Raw genomic sequence first — 25,722 nt, 5'->3', positions numbered from 1 at the left:
TTGCCAGAAACTCAAGTGCAGATAACTTGCTGATTGGTTGTGGAGTTTGAGGATTAGTGTTAAAGGGAATCCACATGATTAAATGTTTGGTACACCTCACATACAGAAGTGAGTAAGCCACGTTTTCCACCATTAAAACTGGCAGTAGGTGTGATTTTCTGATCTTTTGATCTTAATAGAGAGTTAATTTCAGTGTGTCAGTACTGAGGATGAAAAAGACTGAATGTAGTATATTCTTAGAAAATTATCCTAAAATATGATTGTCATTGATGGGGCTACTGGGGTCCCAGTGATGTGGGGAGAGAAATGACAGGACTTTGGGGCACTTCCACCAGAACAGCTCTACTGTTAAAAGTCTCAGACTTTGGAGTCTTATGACTATTTTCATCCCTTCATATACAGTTATTACAAATGGTCTTAGAAAATACTTTAGAGTCTCTGATTTCAGTAATAACATAGGCAATTCATGTGTAGATAAAATGTATTATGATTTTTTTCTGTGATTATACATAGTTATGGAAGAGAGCTGGAGCATCTTGATTCCTCAAACAATGTAGGTAATTTAGATGCAGATTAGTGTTTCTTTACTAACACCCAGGGGCCACATGTACCAGAATCATCTGGTGTTCTAAATATGTTTAGAACAAGGACTCTGGACTGAGGCTCAGGAATTTGCTTCTCAGCAAGTGCCCCAAATTTGTGAGCTCATTAACATTTAAGTGAGCCTTTGGTTGTTGGAGACCAGCAGAGATATTCAGGTGTCATAAAGTAATGAACTGATTCACACCCAGAAGTAAGCAGAATAGATTATAGTGGCTAGAATATGCCAACACATCTTGGGTGTGTGATTAACTGTTTCTTATTTTGAATGAATCTTGTATATTGAGTTAAACTACTAGATATGGAATATTTTTTCTGGTAGGCAGTGAAATTGGCTAGTAATGACTATCTTGAGTTCAATTCTCCTTGCCCTTAATATGTGCTAGATAGTATATAAGAACCTGGCAAAAGAAGACTGAATTAGGCTGTTATGGACCCTGCTTTCCAGAACTTAAAACTAGTTAAGGGTTGGCAAACTACAGACCATGGGCCAAATCAGGCCCTTCATCTGGTTTTATACTGCTGTTAAGCTGAGAATGAGATTTATATTTTTAAATGGTTGAAGAAAAAACAAAAGAGGAATAATACTTTGTGATGTGAAGATTATATAAGAAATTTCACTTTCAGTTTCTACAAGTTTTGTTAGAACATAGCTACACTTATGGAATATCTGCATTATTTATGACTGCTTCCTCTCCACCATGGCAGTTGAGTAGTGGAGAATGACCCCAATTGTGTGTCCTCAAAGCCTAAAATATTTGCTATCTGGCATTCCATAGAGAAAGTTTGCCAACCCTGGAGAGCCAGCTGCTGAAGAACATTCTGGATATTGGGAACCCCCCAAAAGGGTGAGGCATTTGTCTTTCTTTAGTCTCAGACTTGGAAACTTGAATTTGAATTCCAGCAGCATAAATACATTATCTAAGGAGAAGATAACTCAATTTCTGATTTTGCACATTCTCTTCCAACCCCACCTCCACTTTTGGGTATTTGGTGTGTTACTTCTACAAGTTCATTCTCTACATGTTTCTACAATTTAAAGTTAGGGTCTCTCTAGGGAACATTGAACATTTCAGACCATTTAATCCCGAGTGTCCTTTTGAATAATGATGCTTGGACATTATAATCAATGATCAGATGTGGATCAAAAGTTAGTTTTACATTCTTCCAGCCAGAAACACTGTAAGTCACTGAGTGTAACACTTTACTCATGTTTTGTCTGTGGTATCTAACTAGATGCATCTAATTTACTATATCCCAGCAATTGTTTGTAACTGGCTTAAGAATCTCTTATTCAGGGAGATGCTTAAGATTTTCTGTTATTTTTTCCCCTTACAGTAGAGGAAAGCAGCCCCTCAGTTGTCTATATGCACTTACAAGCATTGCACTTTAGTGGATAGCTTATGTACGTTTGTAAAACAGCTTGAACCATGTGATTATCGTAATTTTAAAATGGTTGCAACAACTTTGGCCACAGAATGGAAAGTTTGTCTCTTGATAATGTGCAAATGTTGACCAAGTCACTCCTATATGCTACTGGGTAATATGAACAGTTACCAGAACTTTATGGGTCTTTAGTAGGATGGATTCTGAGCTGCACACTGTTACAGAGAGGCCTTAACTGACGAGTCCTAAGGTCTGCAAGTAGACTGTAGAGTTCTTCAAAGCCCAAGAAAGGATTGGATTTGAGATAATCTGCAGATTAATATACTGCATTGCTTTTATGTTTTCTGAACTGTTCAAGAGCTATCTGCTTAGCTTTGTTACAAACATAATAGTATTGGGTTGGCTAAAAAGTCTGTTTAGTTTTTTTCCATAAAATAAGAGACACATTTTTTATTTGCACCAATAACTTTATTGATTTATATACTTTTAGTTTGTTGGCTATCTCCCGTTATTAGCTTCTAGTGCCAGTAGAGGGAGATAGCTGACATACTAAACAGACATAATAGCCAGGGGTGCTGCTAAACATCTTCCAGTGCATAAGACAGCCCCACAGCAAAGAATTATTTGGCCAAAATGTCAGTAGTACCACAAAACTTCACAAACCACTTTTGACATGTTTTATCAGTCATAGCACCTTCTCCACATACTGCACAAATCTTGGCATTTCAGTTGTATTGCCTTTTTTGAAATAATAAAGCATAATACACTGAAAATGTATATTTTCTTCCATCTCCAATATTAAAATGGCTACACAAAAATTCACCAATATTTTTTAAATGCACACTCATATGACAGCTGTCACAATACAATCTTAACAAAATTGTTTTGAGTGAAGTTAAAGACATCTAAACACTACTAGAGCCACTGTATGGAAAAAAACTAAATAAACTTTTTGGACAACAAAATTACCTTAAAAGCTAACTAACCCTTTAATTTCTTTCAGTCAGAGTGGCTATTTCTCAAGCTTTTTCTCAAGTGACTGACAGGTACCAACTGAGACACTCTTCTGTGAATGTCACATAAGGCAGCTCACAACATGTTACCTAAGAAATCCCCAGAAGTGTTTGAGTGCAGCTCTTGGGACAGAAGCTGCAAGCTTTGTTGATTTTTTGTGTGAAACAGAAAATCTCCAAATTGTAACTGGAGACTGTCAGAAGGAAAGCCCAAAAGATTGGCAAATGTGAAAGCATCTTATAGCAAATGTTACGTCTCTACACATTGTTGGGAGAGGTTTTTCATCTGTTCAGGGTCCTTAGCTCCTGGGCCCATAGGTTTGGGAAGCAGGCTCCTTTCAGTTTCCTGGGCACGCCCTGAGCAGCAGAAGGTCCAGGCTCAAGCTCCAAGCCCCAGGGCAGCTGTTCACTTAACAACCCAAGTGCTTGTATGCATTTCAGTTCTTGTCCTAAGTCTGCAGTAGAATCCCATATTTGTCACTAGAAAAGATGTATTGGGCAACAATAGAAAATAAAAAAGTAGTAGAGGCTTTCAAGAAAATAATATGGCTGTGAAACTCCTTTATACAAGATGAATCCTTGTATACAGCTCAAACCAGTGAAGTTTCTAATACAGTACCTGCAATGAATGAATAAATAGTTACAACAGATATATTTGTTTGTTTGAGCAAGGAGATGGAGAAGTAACTAGATCTGGCATCACTTTAAAAAGAACTTTTGAAGATTATACATGACAATTCTCAGTATAGCAGCTGTGGTTCCAATTGGAACCACTGCACCTATTTGTGTAAGTATATAGCCTCTTTACTCTAATGCCAGGCAGTGGTTTTCAGTCAGGGTCACATGTTAGAAACACATGGGGTGTCGGCTTGGCGAGTGCCCAAGCCTCTCTCCAAGCAGCATTATCAACTCTCTGGGGTGGCACCTTGACATCGGCAGGCTTTTCCTTTGAGGTAAAATTTACTTTGCAGAGGTTTGCATAAGTCTTGAATGTACTGTTTGATGAACAAATGCACACACACTCGTGCACCCAAGTCGCACCGAGGCAGAGAATGTGACCATTGAATCTCCTCCCCCCAGACAGTCATCATTTTCATTACTTTCCACCACAGATATATTGTGCCAGTTCCTCAACTTTGTGTCAGTAGATACTGATATTTTTAAAGGCTTCCTTGGGTGGTTCTAATGTGCAGCCACAATTGATCAGCAGTGATATCTAAGTCTGGGTAGAACTTTATTAAATGGGGTAGAACACCTCTTAAGAGTTATACTTTGAAGGAATTGGGTCTGTGAAGGATGGGGTAGGTCATATCTATTTAGCCATGGAAGTCAGTTGTCTCCCTTGTGTTTCCTTTTACATTTTGCTTGAAATAGTCATTTTTCCAACTTCATATCACCACTTTTAATTGCACATAGTAGAAAAGAGATACTTTAGCAACTTGACTTTAAGCAAATTTAAGCATGATACAAATGAGATTATCATCCTATATGTATTGTATGATTTTGTGAATTTAAGGCCTTCAGTCTGAACACTACATTTGCAATCTTCCCAGCAAGAAAGAAATGTTGCTGCACATGGTTACACTAATTTAGCAGTTCATTTAAAAATGTTTAAATAGGTGAAGCACTGTGAGAGCTGTGACACCCATGTTGTGTGTAGATTCTCTGTGGAAAGAAAATGGGAACTTAATATGGACTTTTATTTAAACAGGAACAATTTAGTGCACAATTTACCTAAACTTGAGCAAAGTAAAATAGAGTTTTTCCTACTGTTTCAAAGTGTTTTCAGTGTTTTTGTTTCAAAGAAGAAATAGTATAGTTAGGATGCTTTGGCTATACTAATACTCTGATTTTAGCACTGCATCAGTGTTGCCCCTAGAGAAACATTGAATCACTTTATTTTCTAAGGCTTTAAAAGCAGGAGAGGTTAGATTCCTACTGACAGTGAAGTATACTTCATAGGTTGATGTTTAGAGCACAGAAAGGAGAAAAGCATATTTTTGCATATACATGGCATACACAACAGCCCAAGGACTATGTCAAGGTAGATGCAGTAAGGCTCCCATCTCCATCGTCACTACTCAGGTGACTGCAGACAATATTTCGGGGGCATTTTATTTCAGTACTACATAAAGTAGTGGTGGTTGTGTATTTTCCCTAAGTATGTTCTGTGTTGTAAGAACCGTATATACCCCTAGATAGTATCATACAAAACTTCTAACCTGATATACACTGCTGTTATATCTGAATTTATACAAATTTATGAGTTAATAATCAAATTGCTATTTGGAGTCAGCTTTTTTAGTACTGTGCCCAAAATATTTGATGTCATAGAGCATGTAGCTAGAAACATTTGTTTTTATTCTTTCTTTTAAAGGAATATAGTAGGTTTTTTAAGAGGTGAGGGGGAAAAGGCAGCCTTCTTGCCCTCTTTCTTTTTTTGCTTTTCCTTATATCCAAGTTTGTCAAACTGTTTAGTATAAAAAGTAGTGCTTGGGAGGATGCCCATTTTGCAAAAAACATTAAAAGCTGATTGTGCGTCAGATCCAGTGAGGACTCCCTCTATACTCCTGTGTGATTTGCAGAATGCAGGAACCAGAGGTTGGTTCTCTGATGTGCTCTGGCTTACGGAATGGGACTAATTAATAGTTCTCACATGTTCGTATGCATGAAAAATCACTGGGGATCTTGTTAAAAATGAGAATTCACAAGCCACATCAAAGCTTTCCTTCTCCAAAAATTATAAACCTGGGGTCTAAGAAATGCCATTGCCTTTTAAACTCCACATCTGCACCCTTCGTGCTTGGTCTTAGCTATGTGTCACAGCCACCTGAGGAATTAAATAGATAAGCGAACAAGCACAGGGCCTTCCCTAGAAATTTCAACTCAGATTCTCAGAGGTGAAGCCCAACTACATTTTAAGACATTCCACCAGAGTCTTTGAGTATGGCCAGGTTTGGGAAGAACTACTCTATAATTGGCATAAATTTGGAAGCTGTGTACATAGGTCATAACTTATAGCTGTGTAAGGAGGAAACCATTGACTGTGTCTGTGCATGACCAAAGAATTCAGGCAAGAAGTGGTGGGAGTTAGTCACTTTAAATGTGAAGTCTATGAAACAGTCTCCAGCTAAGAAAATGCTTTTTTGCTTTCTATTCAGGTATTTTAATATTGTGTGTATAATCGATTTGCTTAAGCTCTAGCTAAGACTTCTTAGTTACATGAGAAATGTCTTTCATTGTATACAGCATATTAAGATGACTTTCTGCATATAAAGTTTCTTTGGGAGTAATAATGTAGTGGCCTGAAAAAGTCAAAGCATCTGTCCAATAGTGGTCCAGACCTACTCAGTCCTTTGCTGTGTTATCTACGTATGGCCAAGTGTCTTCCATGTTTGTTTCCTTGCTGTATAGAAAGGACATAAGAAGTAGATTCTTGTTTTGTTTTGTTCCTTCATATGAGGTTAGATTTTCTGAGAGGTAAATTGAAGAATTTAATTAGCTTTTAGGCCAGAGTAGTAGAAGTTGGAGTTATTACTGAATAGATCAATAGCATTTTAAAATAGATGTGTAGGTATGTGCCACTGCAGTGCACATAATTCATAAGTGACACAGACTTTTAATAACATGTTTAATGAAGAATAGTGTTATTTTGAAATTCACCATTCACTAGTGCGAATTTAAATGCACACTAATGGACTTCAGCCATTGATTTCTTTGTGTGTAAAACGAGTGATTCTACATTATGTCATTATTTGTTATCATTATTATTGTCATTTCTTTTCATCTGAAAACTGGTTTAAGTCTTTAAAATACCAAGAAATAAATGCATTGTTCTCTAAGGTATTATTTCAAATACAGCGTAATATTTTCTGATTCTAAGTACAGTAAATATTTTTGCTATGCAAATTTCATAGATTTCTCTATCAAATACGTTGGAAGTAGTTCATCTTTTAGTGAAATCTTTGCAGAATATACCCTTTTATTTTTAGAAGTCTTTTACATGAATATAGACATATAGATCAGATTTTATATCTGGCCTTTTCTGTTTCTAACAGAGCATCAAGAAGAAAAATACAAACAAACAAGAGATGAGCACATACCTGAGGTTCATTGTCTCTCGCATGAAGGAGAGGGTGAGTCCTGCCCCCTGGGCTCTTTCAAGTCTCTGAATTAGTTTTCACTCTGGTCCACTCTATAAAAGTTAATGACTGACAAGTAACAAATGTGTGTAGAGCAGTCTGAAGGGTGGGAACTACCACTGTCATTTTTTTATACAATGGATAATTCTACAGTAGGCTTTTAGATTGTGTGAGTGTGTGTGTGTGTGTGTGTGTGTGTGTGTGTTTTAGAACAGGCATTTCTTTAGCTGCATTAGATTAGAAATAATTATGTCTTTAAAATTCATTTATCAAAACGAACGTTTTCTTTGATAGTGTTTAAAATGAAATAAACCTTTCCAAAATAACTTCTATCAAAACCTTAAGAGATGCTATGTTAAACTATGTAGTCAAAACCTTAAGAGATGCTATGTTAAACTGTGTAGTCTATGTACATTTTTCCATTATGTTCTAAAGTACTTGTTTAGAAATTGATCTTTACCTGTCTCTCTCTAGCCACATTTAAAATTAATGTATCTAATGACCTTTCAGGCTATAGACCTTAATAAAAAGGGGAAGGACAGCAAACATCCGATGTACCGGAGGCTGGTGCACTCAGCGGTCGATGTCCCCACCATACAAGAGGTAAAGCCCAGCCTTCTGTCCTGTTTGTGTTCACCCCGTGGCTCCCAGGTCACTGAGAGACTCACAGCCCAGGGCAATTCTGGTTGCCATTCTTTCTTGACGAGGGTGTGCCTACCTAGCCTCTTAGTAAAACTGGCCAGGCATGGCCACCACATGTGTATGGCTGCTGTTTTAAATTTTGTGTGCTCACTCTAGTGCAAATTGGGTGTCATCTTTTAAAAGGCCTGGTTTTAAGCAACCTGTAGATTCTTGATACGTGCTGGTTAAAGCAAATGGATGGTAGTCTGGTCAATTTAAAATATCAGGTTTAGAGAATTCACATCTGGACATGGATTTCTAGTTTTAGCAGTAGCACTTGGGAGTTTCAAGAAAAATCAGCGCATAGGACTAATCTGGAGTCTTGGGAAACAATGAAATGAACTTGAACAAAGTTCTTCAAAGTTCTTCATTTCAGCAATGCTAGCTAAGGATTATTAAGTTTGTTTATATTTAATTATTGATTACAATAAATTTCCATAGAACACTTAGACATGTTTTCAGTTAGGGTTTTTGAATTACTAATTCTGTACCTTTTGTGTCATTTTGAAATTTTTAAATCTTACAGTTGGCCATAAGAGCTTATAGGAAGACCACAGGATTTATTTGAAATTATCTTAAAAGTTTCCTAAGCCCCTTAGCAGATGTGAAAGACTGAAGGTGTATTATTTCAATGGAAGGAAAGGGTAATTGAAAGTTGTTCCCCTAAAGTAGCTGTCAAATGCTAAAATAAAAACAAGTAATTTAAAATTTACTTACTACTGACAGATTGTATAGCCTCAGGTATAGCCTCTTTTCCTAAACCCTGAAGCCTCTAAAGAATGAACTCCACTTCCCTAACCCTTCCCATCCCTGTCTTTGCATGTCACCTTCTCAGATCCCCCAATTTGATCCCATTTTCTCCATAGAGAACACCAGGTGGGTGGATGGTGTCTTGGTCCTATGCTTGGCAAATGATGGTCATGAGCAAAAGCCCATAAGAAAAGTAGAGGAAGATATGATTTGTATGCTTTCAGGAGCTTACAGTCTAGATAAAAATGCAACGCATGGGGGTGCATACTTCACAAATTGCAAAGATGCAGTTGTCCTCCACCTGGGTATATATTAGGCCACCTGGGGATCTCCACACAGCACCAACACTTGAGCATACTGGAGCCCAATACAATTAGAAATTCAGTATTCGTGAATAAGCCCCATGTCCCTACATGACAGACAGGAGGCAGATACCTTCAGCTTCGGAATCAGGGGGAAAGCCTTCCTGAAAAAAGGAAACTGAATTGGGTTTTGGAGAATTTCAACAGAAAGGTGGGTTCTTAATTATTCTTTAGAGGCCTTACCATTTTAGCATTTAGTGGCCAAGCAATTTTCAAACCTGTTTCCTAAAAATATTACCAGGATAAGAAAATGCTTTCTAGCTAACAAGTTAACTTTGTCATACCTTCTAAAAATTCTGTCTTCCTCCACAAACCCCTTAAATTTCCTCCATAATCCTTTTCTTTGGCAGTTAAAGGCAAAGTTACAGAGAATTCAATAATGGAAATCTTTGACCACTCTAACGTAGGAGAGAAACCCTGACATTTCCTCAATGCCTGAAGAAACACCTTGGCCTTTACTTTTAAATTATAAGTTAGTACCTAGTCTCAATTCAGAATTATAAACATGTCTTCTTATTTATGTTAAACTGTCATAGTTCTTCCCCATCTCCCAACCCCCCCCAGTCTTTATTGTCCTGGGTCTCGTCAACCCCACACTGGGCAAAGCTTTCACTATTTACAAAGCTTAGCAATAGCTTTTATCATTGCTATGTAATGACATGTTCAGGCTGCCAGGTTCACTCTAGTAGTAAATTAATACTGAGGACAGTGGTGGCTGCTGTAGATCAGAGCTGCCACACTTTACCATCCTGTCACATTCTAACTGCACATGAAGTTGTGGGTTTCTCTTACACATGGTCCATCAATATTGGGAAACACGGGAGTAGCCATGATGTCATTCTGGGAAATTCTATCCTGTCCCATATTCTAACCATATTAGCATAACACAGACAAATATTTTCATTAGTAACTCTTTTGCCATTTTGTTTCTGACCACTGCAGAAAGTAAATGAAGGGAAATACCGAAGTTATGAAGAGTTCAAAGCTGATGCTCAGCTGCTTCTCCACAACACAGTGATTTTCTATGGAGGTTGAATATTTTTTTGTGTTTGCTTTTGCATTTTTTCATACCATTTCCATTCTATGTTGAGAAATACATTTTATAAAGTATAAAATATATTTTATTAATTTTATAAAATTAATATTTTAATGATCTCTAAGTAATAGTTCTGGTTTAATCTTTAAAATATTTGGTAATGTAGTTATAGCTTATAGAATTGTCCAGAAGCAAAACACTAGTATATTAAGTGATGAAAGTATTACTTTTTATAGTTTTGTGTATAAATTTGTAAACTTAGTTGAGAGGCTTCTTATAAGCACTGTGACTCGTTCTGATCATTTCCCCAGTAATACCCTATCATTTAAAGGTAAAGAAAGGCTGAGTAATTAAAGCTGCCTATACAATTTTATTTTGTGGCCTGAACTTCATTTAAAATACACATTTTGGTTTATTGGTATATGGTATATGTCCACATTTGTCAAACTGCAAGAAAATTTAAATGAGTTTAATAATTTTGATAGTATTGTGTTTTCAGATTATTGGTAATAGGTATCTTTCTTTAATTATAGCAGACAGTGAGCAAGCTGACATAGCAAGGATGCTGTATAAAGATACCTGTCATGAGGTACTGTCCATGCCTAGTAATTAAACTCTTACTGTATTCCAAGTTAATTTCAGAATTCCACTCATTTTAAATATATTTTAATTGTGTCATTTCCTTTAAATATAATTTTATGTCCGTGTTTGGCATACGTGGGAAATAATGCAAATGGAGTGGGGGAAATTCTGGCAGACTATTCTCAGAGACATCCTGGGAGATTTAGTTACTAAGTAACTTCTATGAAGAAACTTTGCTCTTTAATTTCCCTTAAGGTATTAGATATGTAATTCATTGACATGTTTTGTATGAGGCAGACACTCAACAAATGTTACAGTTACTGAATGAAAGATACTACCTAAGCAAAAGAAAAAAACAACAACCAAATAACAAAGTTCATATTTATACAATAAATGAAATACTTATTTTGGGAAGGTTTTTGTGTGTGTGTGTGTGTGTGTGTGTGTGGTCTTTCTTATTTGAAGCATTCATCTGTAACAATATTGTCTTTGCAAAAGTATCTTAATTGTATAAAAGTTTTGTCCCTTGAATTCATTTCAAATTTGACTTTAAAATTTCATTTAGCAAATATTTATTGAGTGTCTACTAAGTGCTATGCAGTGCATTAGGAGGAAGGAAATGGTGATCAAGGTACTGGCGTTCTGCTCATGGAACTGTATTCTGAAGAGGGAGACTCAAAAAAGAAACAGACAAAAATGTTTCTTTATAAGGTGTAAAAGAATGTTATGAAAGAAAACAAGGACTAAAATGGAGAATGAGGCAAAGTAAGGACTGCTATTCAAACCACTGCTAAAATATCCACTATTATTGGTAGTGGATATTTTATATCATGAATGAGGAAGACCTTTCTGAGGAAATTGCATTAATCCAAGTGCTAAATGGTCAAAGGCACCACCAGTGAGGCTGAAAAGGAGAGGTCAAACATGCCAGGCCTTGTGTAAGGAATTTGTTTTCTGTTTTAAGTGCAGCCTGTGACCATGGGGGTGTTTTGAACAGGAAAGTGGAAGGCTTTTCCAGTATTGTTGAAAACTAAAGCTTAGGAACAAGATTTAAGGGTATTTGTGTACATGAATGAGAATGTTAGTTTACTGAATCAATTTTATATAGTTGAATGTGCATACATATTTTATGTAGGCTAAAATGGTGGCTTTTCTTTTTTCAGCTGGATGAGCTACAGCTTTGCAAGAACTGCTTCTATTTGTCAAATGCTCGTCCTGATAATTGGTTCTGCTATCCTTGTGTAGGTGATATTTTGTAATTTTTGTCTTTTACCTTTTAAATGTATGGTGCTCTAAGGAAGTTTATTTCCAGTTTGCTTAAAGATTATGATCCTTCCCAAATGTTTCTTTATATCAGTACTTACGATTTTAATGAGTATAAAAACTGAGACATGGAAACAACAATTTGGGATTGTTATCCATTTGTGACTTTAAAATGAGGAATTGAAGAATAAATATTGAGTCCCATAATATAATAAATATAGTATAAAATAAAATGTATTTTTGCTTTTCCTCTCATTCTTCACAAGAAATCTATGGCTTTATATAGGTTTATAGGTATATAATTTCCCCTAAAATGACATCATTTCCAGAAAGGTGCTGATAAGAAGCCTATGAATGTTCTGGGGGCTCCAAAGGTATAGGGAGGGGTGTATTACAAAAGGCCACCTGAGAGCAGCGAGTCTTGAGAAGTTACTGTGCTTCTCAGTCACTTGAAAGTTATATTAAAATTTAGATCTCTGATTAGATAGGTTTGAATCTAGGGCTTAAAATTCTCCCTCTTCTAATAGGCTCACAAACCACAGTAAGACCCTTCTTTTTGGCCCCATAAACTCATTCTATAATGCGAGTATTTTTCCTATCTCTTCTCAGAAATAAAGGTCTATATTTTACTTCAATGCAAATTTTAATTTTTGGTGGTTTTCTTGGTAGCAAAATCAGTCAATCCCAGGGGAATAAAAAGCTCTTTGTGTTTGGTTAGGAGTTAGAAATATTTCAAAATAATGAATTATACTTGACTAAATAGTTAATGATAGACTTATATTTAATACTTTGAAAGTAATATGACAGGGTCACACATTTTATTCCAGATACCTAATCATGAACTGGTTTGGGCTAAAATGAAAGGTTTTGGATTCTGGCCAGCCAAAGTCATGCAGAAAGAGGACAATCAGGTTGACGTCCGCTTCTTCGGTCACCACCATCAAAGGTAATCACGTTCCCATGTGCAGCAGTAATAGCTGAGCTTCTGGGGTATTCTTGAGACCCAGTCCGGCTGCTGTCGGTGTTTGGTGGCTGCTTCTTCAGAAATAGCATGAAATTCCTTTTAAATTGGAGAAACAAGTCAGTACATAACTGGAGTAGGCAACTAACAATGACATTTCTACTAATTGTGATTTTAGGCATATTTTAGATACTGTTTACTAATAAGCAAGGCAATTTCAGTAACTGACACTGTTGAAGTCAAATGCATGTTAATGCTCAGCTTGAATACTGATGGCAGTGGAGGGGAATGGTTCTTAATATGTGTCCATTTTGTAGTATTGTAATGTTATTATGGTTGTTTTGACCATCTTTTCAAGGCTCTGTTAAAAAGCCATAGGTAAAAATAACCAACCTAGGAGAGAAGAGAATGTCAGTCTTGTGATCTAATGTATATGAAAATCTGTCTTGTGTGCATAAGAATTACATGCATAGAACTGTCAGACATTGTTTTCAATCTAGATTTTAATGTTTCTGTTGCTAGGGATAGATATATAGCAAAGCCTAAAAATGTAAATTTTCACAGTATAATAATATATTTATCCCAAGGGTAAAGACTCTTTTTTTGTTACTATAAAATTATTTTTGCATAGTTAGGTATTTCACAAAAAAATGCTAAACCATAGAACAAAATTATAGCTACCTCCTTTATTGTGATATTAAGGTCTTAAATTTTACTTCACATTGAAAATTAGATAGTCTAAAATACTGTTCTAAATAATGTGTCATAATAGCATTGACTCTAAAGGTGAATTCAAGTATTGTGAACTACCATAGTACTCAAAGATTGAACTAACTAATTAAGGCATAATAGGACATACAATTCATATGAAATTTGGGGTGGGGGGTTCATTTAACACAAATATTAAATTAAAGGGGAACAGTGCCAAAAGTCAGTTGCATGATCTATATCACACACTGTACAAGGATTTAAATTTACAATCCGTGAAGTGTCTTGTTACCTGTCATGCCTGGAGAAAAAGTATGTTGTGTAGTTGTTATTACTTTAAGAGAAGCTACAGAACGAGGAACTTGATTCTTTTCCATAGTGACTTTTTGCCTAGTCTGCATATAAATAGAAGTTTAGTTTTGAGAAACCTGTGAAAGTATAAATTTCCAAAAAAGTAGTTCTTTCATAGATAGATGTGTGCTTAGTTGACACTGCTTTCATAGCAAGAACCATTAGCTAAATAATAATAACCATAATTCACTAGAAAATGAACATTTTAAGTGGATGATTATTAAGTGGTAATTCTTTTAAAAAAATTTTTATTATACAGTTACAGCTGTCCCTATTTTCCCCCATTGCTCTCCCCTGCCATGTCCACTCCTGTTCCACATTCAGTCCCCCCCCCACCCCCCCAACCCTTCCCCATTGTCATTGTCCATGGGTCCTTTATACCTACCATGTTCCCTTCATGCTCAGGACATCATATTCAGTTTGTTTCAGTTTCCCACCAAACAGGCAGGAGAAGCAGTGCACATTTCACATGTGAGTAAGGGCAATCTCCCTATAGAAACACTAATCTGTAGAAATCTCTAAATTGATACCAAGGAAGGTCGAGTGGTTGGGTATGTGTCCTTGAACCATCATTTACTACTACAGTCTTTGACGTGTTATTTAGTCTCTCTGAGCCTTGTTTGCTCACTTGTGTAATGGGGACCTCAATAGTACCTAGCTTATAAGAGGTTGCAGGATTTAAAGAAATTTTTATATATGAGATCTAAGCATAAAGCCTGGTATGTAGCATTATAAAGGTTTTCACATTACAATACAAATGTGCAAACTACAGAGGAGAAAATTGATTCAATTTTTAAAATTTCACTAAATAAAACACAGTTAACTAAGAGAAAACAAGTGTTCAGTTATTTTTTTAGAACCATAATGTTAAGTTAGAATAACAATCAGAATTTTTAACTGTAATTTTTTTCACCAGTTTTCAAACAGCTTTATAGTATCTTTGTGATATTTTATTAATAATTTGTCTTTGTTATTTAGTACAATATGCAGAAAATATTTTAAAAGAAAACTCAAGCTAATCAATCTACTTGAGTCCTTAGAGTAAATTTGTCATCTGAAGGAAGAATTAAAACAAAATTACATTTCCAGAGTTTGTTTGTTTGTTTGTTTATTTTTCCAGAAACTTCTTATTTCCTGGAAGATTTTATCTAAAAAATTCTGAACAGATGGGATGCAGAGGCTTTTATTTTAGAAAATAAAAGCTCTACAACTTTACTATGAGTATAGTCTTTTCCTTTCCTGGTTACAGTATGACCAATACGATATTTGAAGTGAAGGATTGATGAGGGAGTACCTTAAAAAATTATACTCTATCATGTTAGAATATTTGATTTACTGAAAAACAAACTTTATAAAAATTATACCCATGAATTTTAATTACTTAAGCCGCATGTTATACACCAAGAAGAGATGGTCAGTAAGTGCCACCACCTGTAAGTTTTCATTAATAAACAGTTTATTTAAATACATTCACATTGCTATGCAGCAGTCACCATGAGTAAATATTCTTTTGCCAGTTTATCATATCTTTACATGTGGGTAGGAGAAAAAAACTTAAATGGTTTCAGACTAGTCCCTTCTGTACACTCAGAATGTGCTTCTCCATCCCTTTGACCCTGAACGAGTTGTAAGTTTCCAGGAAGAAAGGTGACTGTGATCCCTCTGAGTATAAATGGGATTCTTGTAGGATTTGCAGGGCTTTGCCTGCCAGAGGAAAAAAGTAGCTGATAAGGTATTTGTGCCAACAAGGCTAACTCTGCTGCATGTAGCTGGAGGGTGGGATGGCACAGCCAGAAGGAGCTGGCAGGAAATGGGGTACTATGAAGAAGAAAATAGAACGTTTTGGGTTCATTTGCCATCAGATCCCTGAGCCATTTTATTCTGCATATATTTAGAGCATTCAGATTTGACAGATGTATAGATACAGCTAAATTAGATTATACCTCTGTTCATTAAACTCTTTAAATTACGGAGTGTTTGCCATTTTGGTTTTTATCTTTTGTAGATCAGATTGCATACCCAACTGGTACTCTTTTTTTTTTTTTTAAGATTTTTTATTTATTTTTAGAGAGGGAAGGGAGGGAGAAAGAGAGAGAGAAACATCAATGTGCCGTTGCTGGGGCCGTGGCCTGCAACCCAGGCATGTGCCCTGACTGGGAATAGAACCTGCGATGCTTTGGTTTGCAGCCCATGCTCAATCCACTGAGCTACACCAGCCAGGGCTCCACTGGTACTCTTTAAAACTGAAATCTGATTACCTACAGTTTTGGAGGTGATTAAAAGACGATGGGGCCCTGACCTGACCAGTATGGCTCAATTGGTGGATGTCATCTCACAAAGCGAAAGGTTGGCAGTTGTCTCGGGTCAGGGCATGTGCCTGGGTTGCAGGTTCCATCCCCAGTCAGGGTGCATTCAAAAGTCAACCAGTAGATGTTCCTTTCTTGGATCAATATTTCTTGCATCAATGTTTCATTCCCTCCTCCCTTGCCTCTCTCTAAAAAAATAAATAAAATGTTTAAAAAAAGATAGGAATGTATTATGAACTACATTGAGAATTAATTCCCATATCAACAATAGGTATGAATCAATTTTATTATATCCAAGGGATAAATAGATAAGGAGAAAATACTCTCCTAGTTCAAGAATTTGTTCCAGGTAGTCAGCACTGTTCAAAACAGGAATCTCTCTAAAAACCCACTGCTTTTAAAACGTGAACTAAAATACTTATATTGATTGCCTGGTACATAGTAGGCACTCAGTAAATATTTGTTGAACGTATAAAGGACACATGGACAAAAGCAAGTGGGGGTGGAAACAGGAGGGAGGGAGAGCTGGGGGTGGGCTGGGATGGGGGTAAAAGGCAGAAAACTGTACTTGAACAATAATTATAATAAAAATAAATAAGTATTTGTTGACTGAAAGAGTAAATACAGTATTTATTCAAGGTCCTAATGGCAAGGAACCTTCCACAAGCAAAATTTCCTGTGCCCTCTTTGCATTAGAGTTAAGAATTTTCAAAGTGGATTTTACTTTGATTTCTAATAAAGCACTTACATCAGAGGAGACACTGTTGATGTGAAATTTATAAATATTTACATGATAGTTCAAGCTTAATTTTATGTATCACAGTATATGGAATATTATATAAAATGTGCTTTTAAATTCTAAAACAATTGACTTCTAACTCGCTTGTAGAAGCTGCTATTTATGACGTAGGCTTATGTGCCATGATTCTCTAAGATTCCTTCAGAACAGTCACAGGCCTCATGTTTCTAGAACTCCATAATTGTAGGCCAGGAATGAAAACTGTGACACCTTACACATTTTAAACAGAAGGCCGAAAAGAATAAATCCTTGTGTTTTCATAGTGCTGTATCCCATCCCCTGTGCTCTAGAAAATGTCTTCCTACTGTTGCTCACACACCTTTGGGATTTTCTTCTCATTTGTGACATTCCTTCTGCCTCAAATTTCTCCCCTCTATTGGTCACCTGTCTAAATCTTACATATCTTTGAAGATCAAGCCCAGGTGAAACCCAGTGACTACTTACAACCAAGTGAAATTCTGTTCCTCTCTAGAGCACCCTAGCATCACCTTGACTGCCTGCTGCATTTCATTTTCATCTGACAAAGTGTAAAGTCCTTAAAGGCAGAGGCAAGATGTGTATAAGTGCCATCCTAGTAATTAGGCACAGTGAGTACCCTCACTGGGCTCCATCCCAGTTTAACCCTGTCTGGACAATATCTTCTTCATCTGCCAAAGGGACCGTTAACACTCAAGATCAGATAGGTCTCATTCACTGTTGTATGCTTTATGGCACCTTCCACCAGCACACAGTAAGCAACATTCTAGATGGTATTGATTTAAGTCCAGTCTGATGATTAGTGCATAGGAAAATTTTCCTGAATTTTCAGCATTTCCCCCAATAAAGCCAAATACAGTTTTTTATTCTGTAGTTTTAGATCAGTATTACACATAATTCAAAGGCACTTGAAGTTGTGTTCATAGCTGCCTACTTGGTTGCTAAATGATACAAACACTTCTCTCTATTAATCTTGGTTCATGTAACGAATAGGAATGTGATATAAATATAACTAAACAAATACAAGTTTTTGAAAGCCCTCATATCAGTGTACACATTTCCTGAAAATTTCTTCATATTTTCAAATGACTCTGTAGTTCTCATCTGCAAATAACTAGATTTTGAATAACTTCTTTAGAATATTTGGATCAAGAAGAGGTAACATTTTAAAAAGGACTTAATGTAGAATATATACATTGCAAGCTTAAGCTGGTTAAAGAAAACAGTAAACAGTTCTGAGATATTTGAATCATTTCAATTCTGAGAACTTTGATGACTAAAAACACAAAAGTTACCTCACCTGTTTTCTACTTGGTAAGAGTTTTTATTCAAGCCACAACTAACAGCCTCAGTAAATTAATATCCATAAATCATACTTTACAGTAGTTAGAGTCCACTACCATTTTGGTAATTTCTAACTGTACCTTTAAATGTTGGTAGGGCTTGGATTCCTTCTGAAAACATACAGGACATCACAGTCAACGTCCATCGGCTGCATGTTAAGCGCAGTATGGGTTGGAAAAAGGCTTGTGATGAGCTGGAACTGCATCAGCGTTTCCTTCGTGAAGGAAGATTTTGGAAGTCTAAGAATGAGGACCGTGGGGAGGAGGAGGCTGAGTCCAGTATCTCTTCCACCAGCAATGAGCAGGTGTGCAGTGTCCCCACAGAAATAACCTATCAGTTATTATAAATGTGAACGTTGTTAGTGCCCACTCCTCACTGTAAAGAGCAGATTCTGACATTTCTCCTTTGATTCATGTAAACATTTGTAAAGTACTCTGCAAAAGAAACTGAACTCAGTTCATGGAGCTAAGCTGCCCACAACCCTGATATGACCCTGTCAGTCTGAAGAGAGTTAAGTGCACTACTCCCCTTCTGAAGGTGCATTGGCTCCTTCAAGCCTTGCACATCAGAGCAGTAATAAGTAAGCAGTAACTTTGTGAAACGAAACAAGTTACTACTTAACTGTGGGTCCATGGCTAGTATTTTCAGCAGAGAAGTGTTTCATAGTGTCTGGAATAATAATGCTCTTTTATGATGCCCACAGCTAAAGGTCACTCAAGAACCAAGAGCAAAGAAAGGGCGACGTAATCAAAGTGTGGAACCCAAAAAAGAAGTAAGTTTTGCACCTTGCAGTTTCCAGGTGGCATTGACACAGCAAATGTTTTCAAAGTTATGGTCAAGACAATTGCTTGTGATGTGTACTTGTGAAATGCATTGCCATCAGTCAAATAATACCAACCAACTTTGAATCCAGTCTTTTGGTCTTTCTGTCATTATGTGCTATCATTGGAGTATCAACGCGCATGTGCCAAGAGTCTCTGCCTCAATTAAGCAACCACTGGCCAAGTGAGAGGGCACTTTGTGTGGCATTTCCTGGAACTCTGATACATTCTCATAGCATTATTAAACACAAAGTGTTTATCTAGTACATCAATTAGACCATCATTTTAAAACTAGAGAAAACAATGGTTAAACCTCTTAAAAGTGTATAATCCATGCATGTTTTAAAACCAGTTGTAAGCCTGGGTATAATCTAAACACATGTTCAGTGAAAAACGGTTTAGGATTTTAGGAAATTTATTAATGAATCTAGTCCAAAAAAAGTGACTATAAATTGATAATAATTTTGTATGATAATTTTTTGTTTAGTCTTTTAAATACAAAAGTTATAGTATTAATACATAATGAAATTATAGATGAAGTTACTGTTTGGAATTTTTGTAGCTGTTAATTGCTCTTTTTTTCCCATTATTTTTGTTTATTTTTAATTGTGGTAAAATACACCTAATAGAATTTGCCATCGTAATTACATGGGTTTTTTTTAATGTTTCTTAATATGGCCATTTATGTATATCACTGTTATATTGATAGAGCTTATTCTTAAACATAGTGAGTTAATGGTTTTGTTTTACATTGAAGCACTTTCATTACCCTTTAGGAACCAGAGCCTGAAACTGAAGCAGTCAGTTCCAGCCAGGAAATCCCCACAATGCCTCAGCCAATTGAAAAAGTTTCAGTGTCAACGCAGACCAAGAAGTTAAGTGCCTCTTCACCAAGAATGCTGCATCGAAGCACCCAGACCACCAGTGATGGAGTGTGTCAAAGCATGTGCCACGACAAATACACCAAAATTTTCAATGACTTTAAAGACCGAATGAAGTCTGATCACAAGCGAGAAACTGAAAGAGTTGTCCGAGAAGCTCTAGAAAAGGTAAGGAACCCAACTAGCACATGTGGTGAGTGATTCATTTTGTGTAACAGTTTAGGTTTTTTCACTCGTGTGTCAACCATGTAGCTACTTTTTAAAACTTAGAAGTACACTCAAACTGGAAGTGTAAAATAAGATAATAATAATTTTATAATATGTTAATCAGTAACAGTACTTTTCTTGCCTGAATATTCACAGCTCTCAGTGACATAAAGGGAAGAGGTACATCGTTTAAGTAGAAACCGTGTATTAAGGTCTTTAATTTTGTTTTGAAATCTGTGTGTTAACTTGTCTTTCATTTCAGCTGCGTTCTGAAATGGAAGAAGAAAAAAGACAAGCTGTAAATAAAGCTGTCGCCAATATGCAGGGTGAGATGGACAGAAAATGTAAACAAGTAAAGGAAAAGTGTAAAGAAGAGTTTGTAGAGGAAATCAAGAAGCTAGCAACACAGCACAAACAACTGATTTCTCAGACCAAGAAGAAGCAGTGGGTAAATATCAATACATTTTAGAATCTGACTATTCAAAAATGTACCACAGATATGATGAAGATCAAATCAGAAAGATACATGTGGCATATGCAATATTATCCATGAATAAGATCAAATGTGAAATTGTCAGCTTTAATTAATTTTAAAAACTTCATTTAAAATCTTATAATTTCTTGTCCTGCCTGCATGGCTCCATTTGTTGGAATGTTGTACTGTGTACCAAAAGGTTGCCAGTTTGATTCCCGGTCAGGGCACAAAGCTAGGTCGTGGGTTTGATCTTGGTTGAGGCATGTACAGGAAGCAGCCAGTCAATGTTTGTCTCTCTCATCAGTGGTTTTCTCTCTCCCTTCTTCTCTCTCTAAAATCAATGGAAACATGTCCTTGGGTGAGGATTAAAAAAAAATCCTATGAATTTCTCAACTCCAGATCCCACAGTACTGAGTATTGCTTAGGATTATTTTGTTAAATTAAGTTTATGACACTTTAGTAATTATGTTACTTAATAACATATGTAGCATAATTAATTTATATAACTTCTCTATGTATGCAAGTATTTTGTTTGGATAAATTTGCTGGCTTTGACTTTTGCCTGGTAGCTCCTTATAACTAATATTTAAAATGTGAAATTATAAATGTATGTATCACAGTAACAAATGAAGGATTTTCAGAATTTATTGCACCTTAACATTTATATGTTAGTTTCTATTAAAGAAGTCATTTATTTTCACTTTATAATAGTAACATCTCACTGGTTTCTGACTCCAGTTAGAATCTGAGAAATAGTTCATTTTTCTTTGTGTCCTATTTGTGATTTTTGTCTACCATCTAGATTACAAGCTTCTGGGCACATACATTCTCCACAGATATCAGATAATCTGCAGGGAACAGAAGTTTTGCTTCTCAAAGCTCATAACTTGGTTTTAATTTTAATGACTTACTGTACAGAGTCGAGTGGTTCTTCTCATTTGACCCAGACTGTGTTTGAGGAAGAGTCTTTATGGAAGAAGCAGGGAGGTGGAGGAGGAAACAGGAGGAATAAATGATAATGTAAAAAATACAACAAAAGATGAACTATTTTGAAAAAATAAAAATGAGTCTTTAAATACATGTAAAGTAAATGTTTCACTAGGGAGGTAAACATAAAAATTGTTATGAAGTTTGGTCAAGAAGGAAAAAGGGAAATTTAGCATATAATTTAGAAGAATCTATAAAAATAAGTTGGTAGGAAAAACATGAAAAATGAAACAAATACCATTAGATGAAAGTGCTCAAGATAAAATAAGCACAGTATCCCAACACCATGTCTGTGATTCTGCCTTCTTGCAAAGATAAGAGAAAGCCAGAAAGTGAACACTAGACTTCAAAGTAGGTTATTAAACAATCAAGAAAATGGGAAGAGGAGAGTATAATAAGAACTTGAAATACTGCTTTTTACAGCACTTACCATTTGTGAAATAGTTGAAGTTGGTACTATTATACCTATGCCAGGATTTCTTTCTTTCTTGTGGCCGAATAATAGTCTTTTGTGTGTGTGTATTGCATCCACTCTATTCATTCATCAATTCATAGACACTTAGGTTGAGTCCCTATCCTGTCTATAGTGAATATAGTGCAGTGAACATGGGATACATGTATCTTTTCAATATCCTGCTTTCATTTCCTTCGGATAAATACCAGAAGTGGGATTGCTGGATCATATGGTATTTGTTTTTAATTTGGGGGGCAGCCTCCATGTTATTTTCCACAGTGACTGTACCAATTTACATTCCCACCAATAGACCATAAAGTTCCTTTCCTCCATATTCTCACCAACACTGTCATTTCATTTTTTAAATATATGTTATTGGTTATGCTATGACAGTTGTCCCAATTTCTCCCCCTGCACCTGGTCCCCCCACTCCTTTTGGCAGTTTCCCTCCCTTAGTTCATGTTCATGTGTCATGCATATAAGTTCTTTAGCTTCTCCATTTCCTACAGTGTTCTTAACATCCCCCTGTCTGTTTTGTACCTACCAATTCGTACTTTCTAATCCCTGCACATTTTCCCCCCATTTTCTTCCTTCTACAAATGATAACCCTCCAAATGGTTTCCATGTCTAGGATTCTGTTTCTGTTCTGCTTGTTTATGTAGTTTGTCTTTTAGATTCAGTTGTTGATAGTTGTGAATTTGTTGCCATTTTAATGTTTATAGTTTTGATATTGTTCTTTTTCTTAGATAAGCCCTGTTAACATTTCACAAAATAAGGACTTGGTGATGATGAACTCCTTTAGCTTTACGTTGTCTGGGAAGCAGTTTATTTGTCCTTCAATTCTAAACGATACCTTTGCAAGATAGATAATCTAGGTTGTAGGTCCTTGCTTTTCATCATTTTGAATATTTCTTGTTAGTCCCTTCTAGCCTACAAACTTTCTCTTGAGAAATCGACTGACAGTCTTATGGGAACTCCCCTGTAGGTAACTCTATGCTTTTCCCTTGCTGCTTTTAAGGTTCCCTCTTTATCTTTAACTTTTGGCATTTTAATTATGATGCGTCTTGGTGTGGACCTCTTTTTGTTCAACTTGTTTTGACACTCTGTGCTTCCTGGACTTGACATGTCTATTTCCCTCGCCAAATTGAGGAAGTTTTCGTATTTTTAAAAATAAGTTTTCAATTTCTTGCTCTGTCACTTCTTCTGGTACCCCTATGATTCAAATGTTGGTACATTTCAAGTTGTCCTTCTTAGCCAGGCTAGCCTTGTGGGGTTTTTTTGTTTTTTTGTTTTGTTTTTGTTTTTTTGGATTCTTTTTTCTTGCAGTTCTGGTTGAATGTTTTTTTTCTTCCTTATGTTCCAAATCATTGACTTTAATCCTTGGCTTCATCCATTCCATTGTTGATTCCTGTAAATTTTTCTTTGTTTCACTTAGTGTAACCTTCATTTCTGCCTGGGTATTTTTTATGCTGTTGAAGTACTGAATGAGTTCCTTGAGCATCCTTAAAGCAGTGTTTTGAACTCTGCATCTGATAGATTGCTAATCTCCATTTCGTTTACTTTTTTTTTTTTTTTTTTTTTAAGTTTTGTTCCTATCTTTCGTTTGGGCCTTATTTCTTTTTCTCCTCATTTTGACAGCCTCCCTGTTTGTTTCTATGTGTTAGGTGGAGCTGCTTTGATTTCCTGTCTTAATAGTGTGGCCTATTGTAGAAAAGCTCACTGGTAAATTGGATGGGGTGGAGCCTTAGGTAATTGTCAGAGTGGGGCAACTAGTGTGTATCAGGTTGATGGAGTCTCCAATATGATGTCATTGCTCTGTGGCTTTGTGTGGGGGAGGGGTTAGAAAGAGGACAGTGCCACTGCCTGGCCTCTGGAGTTGTGTTCAGGAGGAAAGTGTCCCCCAGCACTTGCCCTGATATCAGACACTTCAGTTTCTCCCTCTTTGCCACTGGTGCCTTTCCAGCTGCTGCCCTGGTGTTGGAGCCCAAAGGAAGTGAATCAGCTTAAGTCCTAAGTCTGTTTCTGGCCCTTTAAGAGGAGTCACCTGAGAATCCCATAGTTTCTAACACTACCCCAACCCTCACTGGTTTTATAGCCAGAAGTTATGGGGACTTATCTTCCTGGTATTGGAACCCTGGGCTGGGTGGTCTGGCTGGTCTGGCTGGGATCCCTTGCTCCTGAGGTATCCCTCCTGGTTTTTATCTACCTCATGTGGGTGTGGGACCGCCTGTTCTACATCTCTGCGCAGCTCTGCCCCTCCTACCTGTCTGGATGAATGTGACTTTTCTAATTCCTTTGTTGTCAGACTCCCATACAGCTTGATTTTCTGGGTGATAGTTGTTTGTAGTTTAGTTGTGATTTTTGCTGTGGTGTGCAAGGAGGTGAACCGTGTTTACCTACGGCTCCATCCTAACCGGAACTTCCATAACTTTTTGATAATAGCCATTCTAACTTGTGGGTGGTGGTAATCTCATTGGGTTTTTATTAGGGAGGGAGAACACATTTTCACATACTTGTTGGCCATCAGTATATCTTCTTTGGAGAAATGTTTATTCAAGTCTTTTCCCCATTTTTAAATTGGGTTATTAGGTTTTTGTCTAGTTACAAGATTTTTTTATACATTGTAGATATTAAACCCTTATCAGTTATATGATATGTAAATATTTTGTTTTATTCCATAGGTTGCCTTTTCATTTTGTTGATGGTTTTGTTCGATAAACAGAAGCTTTTTAGTTTAATGTGCCCAGCTTGTTTATTTTTGCTTTTGTTTTCTTTGCTTTGATGTGAAATTTAAAAAAAAAATCATCAAGATCAATGACCAGGAGCTTACCCATTTCCCTCTAGGAATTTCCTTCTAGGAATTTTATGGTTTCAGTCTTACATTCAAGTCTTTAATCTATTTTGAGTTTTTTTAATATGGTGTAAGATAGTGGTTCAGTTTAATTTTTGCATATGGCTGCCCAATTTTCCTAACACTATTTATTAAAGAGACTACCTTTCCCCATTTCATATTCTTGACTTCTTTATCTTAATTGACTGTGTGTATTAGTTATTTCTGGGTTCTCTATTCTGTTCCATTGGTCTATGTGTTTGCTTTTATGCCAACACCATACTACTTTGATTTATACCCATTTTTTAAATGAGGAATCTGAGGCTTATGAGCTGAAAAAGAGTGTCTAAAAATCTGGTTGGTAGAGCTGGAACTCATCCTTCTAAGCTGCTTTTGCTCATCATATCATTTCGGGTAGACTGGTAGAATATTCAGAATTACTCTTGTATTATAATTCAATCTTACGTTATTGTAAGAAATGCTACAATATTGTAGGACAGAAGGTATGTAGGTATGTCAGATACCAAAAATTGGATGTTTAAAATGAGATACAAAAAAGAGAAACATGGTAACAAAACTATATCATTTAAATATATCCACAAAAAAGAGCTATAAAATGTGAGTGAATGCATAAATAAGGTAATAGGATAGATATTTAGGAGAAAAGAAAGTGCTGCTTAAATCATTTAAAAATGAGTAAAGTTTAGTTTACTAAACTTTAGTAAACTAAAGTTAAATTACTTTGGTCCAAACTCACATGACTAATTAACAGAGGCCCAATAATCAAATGCATATCTGACTCATTAC

At 36.2% G+C, this 25,722-nt stretch overlaps 1 protein-coding gene across 21 annotated transcripts in view; it reads left to right on the top strand.

Annotated features, from left to right (window-relative positions):
• ZMYND11 (zinc finger MYND-type containing 11) overlaps positions 1-25,722 on the top strand; it is a 143,019-nt gene that overhangs the window by 107,635 nt on the left and 9,662 nt on the right. For 16 of the 21 annotated variants that reach the window (XM_028507224.1, XM_028507215.1, XM_028507210.1 and 13 more), the window contains 10 exons: positions 7,058-7,135; positions 7,652-7,744; positions 9,877-9,964; positions 10,504-10,559; positions 11,716-11,793; positions 12,643-12,761; positions 18,357-18,564; positions 18,964-19,032; positions 19,858-20,130; positions 20,432-20,617. In XM_028507224.1, coding sequence (XP_028363025.1) covers positions 7,058-7,135; positions 7,652-7,744; positions 9,877-9,964; positions 10,504-10,559; positions 11,716-11,793; positions 12,643-12,761; positions 18,357-18,564; positions 18,964-19,032; positions 19,858-20,130; positions 20,432-20,617 — 1,248 coding nt within the window. The remainder of the gene's footprint in view (positions 1-7,057; positions 7,136-7,651; positions 7,745-9,876; positions 9,965-10,503; positions 10,560-11,715; positions 11,794-12,642; positions 12,762-18,356; positions 18,565-18,963; positions 19,033-19,857; positions 20,131-20,431; positions 20,618-25,722) is intronic. The other 5 variants (XM_028507228.1, XM_028507219.1, XM_028507227.2 and 2 more) reach the window with 1 other exon arrangement.

This window comes from Phyllostomus discolor, chromosome 1 (assembly GCF_004126475.2).
Source record: "Phyllostomus discolor isolate MPI-MPIP mPhyDis1 chromosome 1, mPhyDis1.pri.v3, whole genome shotgun sequence".
NCBI classification, from domain to species: Eukaryota; Metazoa; Chordata; class Mammalia; order Chiroptera; family Phyllostomidae; genus Phyllostomus; species Phyllostomus discolor.
Note: the sequence above shows the minus strand (reverse complement) of the source record. Positions and strands in the feature narration are given on the sequence as shown.